The sequence below is a fragment of the Erigeron canadensis genome, chromosome 8, assembly GCF_010389155.1.
Source record: "Erigeron canadensis isolate Cc75 chromosome 8, C_canadensis_v1, whole genome shotgun sequence".
NCBI lineage: Eukaryota > Viridiplantae > Streptophyta > Magnoliopsida > Asterales > Asteraceae > Erigeron > Erigeron canadensis.
Genome location: NC_057768.1, coordinates 29,931,761 through 29,943,067, shown reverse-complemented (window position 1 = coordinate 29,943,067; position 11,307 = coordinate 29,931,761). Strand labels below are relative to the sequence as shown.

Genomic DNA, 11,307 nt, shown 5'->3' with positions numbered 1-11,307 from the left:
GAATTGATATGTATTTTTCAAATTATATACTTTGTTGCAAAAAAAATTTTTAAACTAAATTTGAAAAAAAAAAGAGGGTAAACTGGAATCAATATGTATATGGAGTTAATTTTCATATGTTTCTTCTTTAACTTTCGTATTGATTAAGTTGTGATATTGGTCATATTGTTAGTTGCTCGAATCATATTAGCTTTAACTAATATATTTTGAGACTACCCGTCCATTGGACGGACCTGAGCACTAGTTTAGTATAAAAGTAGACAAATGCTCACGCGATACGGCAGTGACGGCAGCGTGTGGTGATGACAGCGGTAACGTTGTGGTAATTAATGTAAAAACAATTGATATAAAAAGGTATATGTATATTGGGAAAAAGGGAATATAAGGTTGTCCGACACCTAAGCTTAGGTGTGGAACCCCTCACATATTAATATTTTATTATTTATTGTTTAATGAATAAATGCATGAGCCCCATAATTTTTATGGATTAAAAAACAATATATGAATGTTCCACACCTAAGCTTAGATACCCGACAGCCCCTATATATTTGATAGAGATTTTAAATTCGTTAACAAATAAGATGAATATTTTAAGATTATTATTAAACTTAGTTAGAAAAGAAAAAAATTTGTTTTTCCATAATTATATCCATTTCCATTAAGAATATCAAAAACGATTAATTCCAAGAAGACACGAAATAGCAACAACGCAAATTTTCATCCTTCCTTCTCTATCTCTCCTCTCTCCCCTTCTCTCTTCTATATCTCTTTCTGTATACATATATATACATACAATATTTCAATCTATCTTTACAATCAAAGCCGTATGGCTATGCCTGATCACTTCCACAACTACCTTCAGCAACAATCAAAATCTTTCAGGTAATTTTAATAAAAACCCCCAATTTTTTTTTCTTTTTACAAAACCCTAAAAAAGTTTACAAAGTTTCTAATTATTATTATACTTCACATAAATTTACAATTTTTTTTGTTACAATTGTATTATTAGAGATATATTCAACACCATGGAAGCTCCAATTTCACCTGCAATCAACTACATAACTGCTGATCAAAACCATCATCATCCTCCTTACATACCTCAATGTAAGCCCTAATCTTGTTTCTTGGACTTAATTATTGATAAAGTTTTGATTTTTATTGCTTATTTAGGGTTTTAATTTGTGGGTTTTGGTGGGTTTTTTGTGTAGTTCATGTGGTAGGGTTTGCACCTGATGTTAGTGACGGGAGACCGAAAGAACAAGAGTTCTTGGAAAATAATAATAATACGAATGGGAATGGAAATTCTCAGATGTCGGGTATCGATTTCTTGTCGGTTTCCACGGGGTTAGGGTTGTCTCTTGATAATGGTAGGTTTGCTTCTTCTGGTGAGTCGTCTTTTGTTGGCGGCAGTGGTGGGATTATCGGAGATGATATTGAACGGGAGTTAAGGCGACAGGATGCAGAGATTGATAGGTTTATGAAAATTCAGGTATGTTTTTTGTATATGCTGACGATTTCGTTTGTTTGCTTATTTATATGGTTTTCATTAGCAGAATGACATGTTTGATGTATATGCTTACCATGTTACACTTTGTTTTAAACTGGCATGTTTTAACCGCGACTTACTTTTGTGGATGGGTGGGAGCAGATGTTGATATGGAATAGCTATTGTTTGAGAGTTCTATAGCTCTTTTTTCTTTTCTGTCTAAAACTTAGAGCATTTTTAATGTATACACTTAATGTAGCTTTTTAAGGTGAAGTATAAGTAATACTGCAAAAAAGTTGATGTACATTAAACATTTTTGATTGTATCAAGTTTGTTTCAGCTACATAAGCATCTTGAATATACTAGTCAAGCTGTAACTGACTTCAGCTTGACTCGTATATTTTCTAGATTTTGATGCAACTAAAGATCCCATATCTCGAATTATCATGATGTCTTTTATTCATTTCCCAAACACAAGCCTTACTTTCTTTATAAGCTATACTCGAAAATCAGACTAGGAATTTACTTCTGCAATGATTAGGAAAACCATTGTAGCTCGCACATCTTTCTAATACTCAGTTTTGATTCGTAATACTTGTTCATGTATTACATTCATAATATTTTCCATATCTTAAACATTGAATTTGTTGAATGATGAGGGCCTTAATTCAATCGAACGTCTAATTTGGTTGTTCTTTCTGGGACAATCTTACATGAATTCATCTCATTATTGTTAAGATCTATGTCAATTTCCATTCTATACACTTTTGAGAATTTGAGATGCTTTTGTGTCATTGGTATAGAACTTATATGTCCCCTGCATACTAGCTGATGATCCCATAGCATTCATTTGATTGTTACTTTACACTTTTTAGCTTAGTATTCTGGATCTAAGGGTATTATCAAAATTTGTCATCCTGATAATCACACATATTTATGATTCAGAAGTCAGAACTCTAGTAATCTCTTTGTTAAACTTTTAAACAACTTCTAATATGTTTTTATGCTCTCTTTTTTTTCTCTTCAAAAGGCTGACAGGCTCAGGCAAGCAGTCCTTGAGAAGGTACAAGCGAACCAGCTTCAAATAATCTCATGTGTCGAAGATAAATACATTCAGAAATTGCGTGAAAAAGAAGCAGAGGTGGAAAACATCAACAAGAAAAACATCGAACTTGAATTACAGGTGGAGCAGTTAGCCATGGAGGCTGGGACTTGGCAGCAACGGGCCAAATATAATGAGAATATGATCAACACCCTGAAGTTTAATCTTCAGCAAGTCTACACACAGGGAAAAGATAGTAAAGAAGGATGCGGTGATAGTGAAGTAGATGACACGGCTTCCTGCTGCAATGGTCGTGCCATTGATTTCCACCTGCTCTGCAAGAGTAACAATGGGATTCGGGAAATGATGACTTGTAAGGTATGTAGAGTGAATGAAGTGTGCATGCTTCTGTTACCATGTAAGCATCTTTGTCTTTGTAAAGAGTGTGAAAGTAAGGTTAGTATGTGTCCACTCTGTCAGTGCTCAAAGTATATAGGTATGGAGGTTTACATGTAACCGGATCTAGATAACTACTATGTGTTAAATTTATGTGCTACTATTGTTGTTTAACATGTTTGGATTTGATGACTAATCTATGCTTGACTTCTTGTTAACCATAATGTACATTAAGGCTTTGTTTAACTAATTAACTTCGTTTTTTCCTCTTCTGAGGTGTTTAGCGTTATCGTGACATTTGTCGCCCGGTCGGTTCTTCTACCGAGGTTACAAATATCCTTGGTACGCGAGCTGTAAAAGTTTCAGCCTTTGAGCTTTAGGTGCAAAACCACACCGTTTATTGCGTCAAATTGCAGTTACCACGATATGAATAAATAGTAATATATCGTTTCTATATTAGGCGTAGAACGATATGGTTACATTTTATTATTGCCCTTCAGTACTTTATTAGTGGACTTGTGGGGTTTTGGTGGAATTCTTTTGCTTGGTAGAGAATATAATAAAATCACTTGGTGCCATGTGTCCCTGTCATTGTACTAGAAAATAATGGGTTCCGGGTTGTAAACTTTTCCTAAAAATCGGGCCTACTTTTACTTGTGGGCATGTCGAGTTAGGCTGAACTGGGTAAAGCTTCTATTTACCAGCTTGAACTACATGCATTTTAGGTTTGAAACAACTACCAAATAATTTATGTATTCCTTAATACTCATTCGTTATCATGTTCAAACCTATGGCTTCGGCTGACTGATCATAGGCAGGAAATTATGGACATGGTCTGGTTGAGGTCCGCGTGTATGAAAGAAAGGGTTATTAAATGTCATTTCTCAAGTTAGATAATGTGGCACCAAAATTTATGGTACAACTTTGTTTCTGGTTTCTCTTGGTTTCATTAACAGTTGCCGAACTTTCAGTCATATAAAACGCCGTAGCTTCTTTTCTCCAAAATTCAATGTTAAAAGGTAGAAAGGATGTTGCATACATGTGTTTGAAGCATTAACTTTACGTTCCCATGCACCAACAGATATGGTGTATAGTTTGGTAAAATAAGTCCATAAGTTTAGCAAAAAACAAAAGAATGCAGACAAAATTCAGATGATTAGATTAGAAATTACACAAATAGGATGTCATGGGTGTTAAAGTGACGACATAAACAACATTACACTGTTTTAAACAGTGAGTTTGTTTTCGACGTCTGCAAAAATTCCAGTTTATGCATATCTTATGTACCTTTTGTTGGAGGCCCTAACATTGCCGTTTTTATTTTGACATTTCGCCTTAGTTGCCAACAACTTCAGTAATAACATAATTCTGAGTAATGTAGTAATAACTTGGAACTTCTATTTCAATTGAGTATGTCATAAATCCATCCTATTGTGCAGATAAATCTGCCATTGCTTTCAGACCCAGGATTTTTGAGATTCCATAATAAGAACATGATTAACATGAATAGTATCATACCATAATTTGAGCATTCAGATCGGCCGATATAGTATATCAACCTTGTCCGACTTTGATTTGAGCATTCAATAGGTAATCTGATTTATAAGATCATCATGTTCTTATCACAGTCTCGTATCGAAATGAGAACTTTCAGTGTCTTCTTCTGTTCTTCCTAAGATATACTTCTTGTCCTTGTCCTACTCTGATTTCATCCTTGAGCGATGATTGGTAAGAATGGTGCATCTTAAATAGATACTGAACAAAGTCAGATATTGATCTTGGATATTAAGACCATTGATAAGAGCATATGACTTGAGCAGACATTGTTTGATGAAGGTGAGCAAGGAACGGAACTTATTAATGTGATAATTATCTAGCAACATAAAATATGACCACTCGTAATATGCAGCAGAAGTATCAGTAATACAGATGCTAGCCAATATAACAATAGAACTCGATGTTCTTACATACTTAGGAAAGGGATATGGCATTATATGCCTTACAGGGAAAACTTTTACAGAATAAGTACAATTTGAAACATCATACCTTCAGCAGTTCAGCCATCAAATCTGCGCCTTCTAAAATGCTGAAGGATAAAAGTGTCTGCATGCAAAGGATATTTTTTCCTGATCAATCCCTTTATGCATTTCCAATACGAAAAGTCCACCCTTTCTCCATTCTTACGGACAATAAATAGACATCTCGAGCCATCAAAATCTGGATGGTGATCTACCTGTTGGTGTCAACCAGAAACAATAAATGTCAAGCATTGTGAAAAACCCATCTCTGTTAAAATCGAAATATTATTAGTGTACGTAAAAAACTCATCTATGATTTTATATTCGCCCGTGCAAACAAAATTTCACCATGTCGTGCATGGAAATGAGACTTCCATTTATTACTGCTATCCATAAATCAATCTTAAATGCAACACTTATCCTACGATATTCTGTTTAATTTTAAGTAGTTATCTTAACTCGGTTATTGTTCCATTTGAATCATTTCTAAGAAGAAAACTAATTAAGTGGTATTTGGTTAGCAGTCATGAATCGTAGATCATCATGGGTGAAATGGGTATGATTTCTAGGCCCAAATCTTTAGATGGGTACAGAAAAGCTCACAATTTTATGGGTACCAGCCTCTTTCTCTCAGACTCATACCCTTTAATAGTTCAATCAAACACACTTGGCTAACCTTATCAAATCCGTACCCTCAAACTAAACACATAATGCTAACACTATCAAACGATACCCTCAAACTAAAGACCTCCTTATCCTCTAGAAAGAGTAACAAGTGGATTTGGACTTCAGAATAACAGTTGGCTTTTAATTTCGTACTTTGCAAGTAAACATTTTACTGCATGTATTAGTGATGTCGCACCAACTGTGTTCTGCTTTATTCTGAAACATAAAAGTACGGAAGCCTTGAAGTGCAATTCAGAACAGCAAATACAACGACTTAACCCTTAAAAGAAATAATTAAGGGATCATTAAAGTAGACAAGCAGTACATACGAAAGTATGAACAGAAGGGATCCTCTGAGCCAAATGCAAGAGTATGTGAAGAATAAACATATTATTCAGTTTTTAGACCCTAAACCAAATGAACTGAGTCTCAGAGGCTTTTATTAACTTAATCATATTGGAAAAATGATTCAAAAGTTGTAGGAGGGATGAGTGTGGTTGAGATCATGGGGGGCAGGTGAGGGAGTAAGGACATGTCTTTAGAAATTAAAAGGCGGATTTGGTATTTGGATGGTATTCATTTTTATGTTGATTTCACAACATTTTGCTCTAGATAATGATATCTAAATTCAGAATTCTGCATGCTAAAACTAGTCCTAGACACAGGTATCCACCCCGCCTGAATCCAGCAATACAGAAGATGACGTTGACATATTATTGTGCTTTAATGATGATACATATTAAAAGATGGTTACTTGTTAAATAATTAACATGGTACTATACGAACTATTTCTACAATGATGATACATATTAAAAGATGATTACTTGTTAAACTATTACCATGGTACTATACGAATTATTTCTACACTTAACTGTTATATTTATTGTCAAGAAAGTGAACAAGATTCATCTATGAATGGATTTTTAAAAGAGAGTAACTTGTGAGCAAATAAAATAATGTTTGTGCCTAGTATCGAGTCAAAGAACCCTAACCGTGATGTAATCAATTCCACATCCAATTTTCTTCTCACACTCTGGATGATGTGCCAACAGCCTCTGTAGAATCATACTCTGATGGTCCAAACTTAATCTTTCTCCACTCTCGTACCTGCAAAAGAACAAATTCCATAGTATCACTTTCATAATTAACTTGAATCTGCAAATTAACATGAAGAGTATTGAACCTTCAACAACCATGTTTTCCCCACAATCTAGAAACCAAAGAACATCATATGGATCATTGATGAAATCTTTTAGAAATACATGTATCACTTATATAATATTTGAGCTTCTAAACCTTAGTTATACTTTTTACTCTAATAAGCAAAATACTCGATACATAAAATTGGGTCTATCCTAAAGAATGAAGTTTATACATATTCAATTGAATATATTTAAACTTGTTGGCAAAAACGTACAAGGACTGGCACATATGTAAATTTATTTAAAAAATTTTGCTCATAAACACTATCTTACTATAGAAATGTTGCTCTCATACATCCAATCATTCAAGAATGTTGCTTTCTAAATGAGGGAAAAGCATAATTCCAAAATGTTGCTCATATAACCAAAGGCCTCAGCGGCTCAGCCTAGTGGTTCTCGTCTCATTTGGGACAAATGTGTGAATATTTGCCTTGTCCAGTTAAAGAATGAATATGTTGCTCATAAACAATCAATTACTTATTCAAGAATGTAATACTTCAAAAAGAGGCAACACAATTATACATATTTCCTAATTAGGGGAACGGAATATGATTTCAGCAAGGATTACAAGTTTAATTTTCAACAAAAAAAAATAGAAATTTTTTTTCTTTCGGGCTTCACGTTTGGTTCCTACAATTATGAAATTTCAGTTACCATGTTAGTTTTTCCTATAATTCTTGTAATTACGTTTCCTTTTTTCCGACTAAAACTGAACTTAAGGCATCTCCAGTGATAAACCATCTATAGGTTTATTATCATGTCATTAACTTAAAAACCTATTCATCTCTTAAACCTACATCCACTATCTATAAAGTATAAACCTAGAAGAACTTAATCAATGCAAAACGCATTAAATGATAAAGAGCCGAGAGGTTCATAAACATGCACCTTTCTCAATCCATGTCATCAAAAACTTTTTCGCATTATAGAATCCTAGCTTAGAAACAATGTTAACACTTTATATAGACATTTTCACAAGCCTGCCATCCCTTACAACCCCTCTTCAAAATCATGAATTTATTCCTTAAATTAGATCATTTTAGTAATATCGTTACTCGCCATTTCAGGAATGTCAACATCAATGTCAATGATACCCAATCCCACCATAAGCAGACTAATTATCCCTACCACGAGGGTAGAGAGCATACGGACCTCCTGCCATAGTGTATAGAAGTAAACAATTGTGCTCATATAAACACTATTCAACTAACTAACTAAATCAATCATGCCCAGCAAGGCTGGAGGTCCTTTTCTACCTTTGGTAGAAACTCGAAGCAGTCTCTCTACCTTTGGTAGGGATAAGGCGGTCTACATCTCAACCTCCACCATATACACGAAGACGATATTGGGAGCCAAAACCCGAGGAAGAAGGCATTGGGAGTTACTTTACTTTTACTTTTTAACTAAATAACTGAATCAATATACAATCAAAAGTACACAAAACCCAAATTTCACAGAGTTAAAAAAGCCAAAATTTAACAGAGTCAAAGTAAAAAGGATAAAAAAAGATCCATACTTGCCAGAATGAAGAATCATCCTAACAAAACCAACTAAAGGAACAGTATCTTCCAAAATCTGATCTTCATAATCCACCCATCTTCCTTCTTCATTTTCATTTTCACTTCTTTTTTCTTTAACACCCAAAATTGGTTTTCTCAACAATTCAGCAGCTGAGAAACCTCCACCACCACCCTGCTGAGGGTTACTGCCACCATTATCACTACTTGTTTTTAAGGCACAAAAAGTTGGTTTATAGGAATAAGGAAATGAAAGGATTGATGGGTTTGTTGAAGAAAAGTGAAATTGTAAAGATAATGGGGTGGTTTTGGGATTTAAAGAAATGTTTTGTGAAAATGATGATGAGATTGATTTCATTACATATAATTAAACTAGGGGTTATGTTTGGCAAATTAATGTATATAAACCCTAGTTTTGTTTTTCTAAGATTTTAGCTAGATATAAACAGAGGGCAGTTGCAAAACAAGATATACCTCACTTCTATCCATATATATGGGTCTACACCAAAAAGTTTTGGTACTTTGGGGGAATTTCATTATCAACACATACTGTATTATTTTTCAATTTATTTTAACAAAGTCCGCTTCTATCGTGAGCCAAAAAAAATTTTTTTTTTTTAAGGGTGAATTTGCTTGAGAACGTGATTCGACAGCGGGATGTCTAATATACATTGTCTTAATCGGTTCCGCGTTAGAGAGCTCCCTCGAAGTAGAAATGTCTATTTCAAATAACCGATGGGGGAAAACCCCCTACTAATCCGCCCGAATGCACGACGATCAATAGGGGTAAACTCTGCCTTCTCAGACTTGAACTTGGGTATACCCAAACCAAGCCTTCATAGAAAGACTTCCTATGTACTTCCCAAGTCTTGAATCTAAAACTTCCTTGCTCAACTACTTGAGCTAACTAGGAAGTACTATCGTGAGCCAATTAATAAGCGAAATTTAACACAATTTTGTACAGTATTTTATTTTAGAACTTTGCTAGTTTAATGAGATTTTGTTAGTCGTTAAAAAAACTTTAATTTATACACGAGTATTATACATTAAAAAACTATTGATTGAATATAAGAACTTTGATTAAATATAAAGATCATATTACAACCAAGTTTTTTGGTATCTAGATCACACCTACTATTTGCAACAATAGTCGCTGCAAATAGTGCGGACCCTCTGTCTGTAATGGCAAATCTGGCAAAAAATGGCGGGCTCCCTGTCAGTAATCGCTGCAAATAGTTGGATATGGACAAAAACATCACTAATCGCTGCAAATAGTCTGGTTTAATTACCAAAAAAGTGGTCGGGATACCAGCCGCCTATATTAATGACCAGTAGTTTAATGTTAAAGTGTTAAGAATTACATTTATACCTGCGTATTGTTGTGGATATCTATTTTTCTTTCTAAGTACCTAGATAGGCTTATTTTAAAGTTTCTTTAAAAAACACAATATATGTTAAAAAAAAACCGGATAACTTATTTTAAAAAGTGTTTATTTGACCTATATTTTCAATTGTTATTGTAATTTGCTAATTACAAATGGACTTATACATGATGTTTCAAAAATTGTATCATTAACTGATAAAAATGTAATTTGTTAGAGAAATTATCTAATTCTCAAAGCATTTAGTGGTAGGACCACTCATATTATATGAAACTATGTAATTAGCTGGTTCATTAACAAAGCAGGAATGGAGCCATTATTGGTTCTCTTTAGCTACAACATTTCTCCTTGTAATCCCATTTACAAAAGTTGTTGTAATATAATTTTAAAAGAAAATGTTAAACACAACCCTTTTGTTTATATTTAACGTGCATAAAAAGTTTGTATCTTCTATACTAATAACCTACCTCTGAATAACTATTTAATGCACTATACGAGTAATCAATATTATAAAAACCTTTTTTTAACCAAAAAGGTTTTCGAGACCGAACAAACCGGTTAGATCGATTGAACCATCATGTTCATCTGTTTGAGTGCATTTAATTACTTTATAATCCTTTTAATGGATTCTATTAAACTTATATATATCTATACAAGGTTTTTTACCCGCACGATGTGCGGATATTAAATTTATTTTTTAATAGTTTTAATATTGACATTGAAATCAATAATATATATAATGCTCAACATTTAAATACCAAAAAAAAATTAAATAATTATAATTACAACCCATGTTTTTATTAAACAATTGCTACCCATGAAAGAAATGAACCTGCATAACCCGTAACTTCAATGAATCATATTGTGATATCATTATCTAGTTAGAAATATTTAAATTCCTATAATGAAACGATTTTGATAATATACGATTTGATTAAATGAATCCAAGATCAAAAAAGTTAGATAAAAAATATTGCCTTTACAGGGAAAAAAAGAAATATAGAAAATTTAAACTCATATTTAAGTTTATACGGTTTTAGTTTTCTTTTTTGCATATGAGATTTGTTTCTTAAATATAAGAGATTTGGTTTCTTAAGTTTGTGTATAAATATCTTTTTTATTTAATATTTAATGGATAAATATTGTCAAAAAAATGTGATAAGGACACATAGGATAAAAACCTATGTGGCAAATTTTAAAAATAGCTTTATATTGAGGAGGGTTTTAAAAGGTTAGAATTCCTATTGTTTTAATAAATATATAGATAAGAACCCTTATTTTGAGAACCAATTTTTTTTAAGAACTGTGAGAACTTCTAAATTTCATATTGGAACACATTTTTTTTTGTTCATTCATGTGTGAAACGTTATAAAAACATATGTTGCAATTTTTTTTTTCAAAATTTTATATATAGCCGTTTGTCACATGTGAACAAAAAAGTGAACAAATTCATCCACAAGTTCACAAATGGCTACTTTGAAGATTTCTTAAAAAAGTTTTGTCTACAACATATATTTTTATATCATTTCACATGTGAATGAACAAAAAAACATGTGAACAAGTCAACAAATATACAATTCAAGAGTTCTCACGGTTTT

General features: G+C 32.9%; 2 protein-coding genes across 2 annotated transcripts; one reads left to right on the top strand and one right to left on the bottom strand.

The window, feature by feature from the left end:
- Positions 1 to 691: 691 nt before the first annotated feature.
- Positions 692 to 3,120, top strand: LOC122578524 (probable BOI-related E3 ubiquitin-protein ligase 2). Its single transcript, XM_043750498.1, has 4 exons — positions 692 to 882; positions 1,010 to 1,104; positions 1,209 to 1,489; positions 2,517 to 3,120. The coding sequence occupies exons 1-4, from the start codon at positions 827 to 829 to the stop codon at positions 3,042 to 3,044; spliced, it is 960 nt and encodes a 319-aa protein (XP_043606433.1). The 5' UTR covers positions 692 to 826; the 3' UTR covers positions 3,045 to 3,120.
- A 1,708-nt stretch (positions 3,121 to 4,828) lies between these two features.
- Positions 4,829 to 8,789, bottom strand: LOC122579054 (protein DCL, chloroplastic-like). The gene is made up of 3 exons (XM_043751144.1): positions 8,327 to 8,789; positions 6,601 to 6,715; positions 4,829 to 5,157 (listed from the first exon to the last, which is right to left on the bottom strand). The coding sequence occupies exons 1-3, from the start codon at positions 8,683 to 8,685 to the stop codon at positions 4,981 to 4,983; spliced, it is 651 nt and encodes a 216-aa protein (XP_043607079.1). The 5' UTR covers positions 8,686 to 8,789; the 3' UTR covers positions 4,829 to 4,980.
- Between the last annotated feature and the right edge of the window lie 2,518 nt (positions 8,790 to 11,307).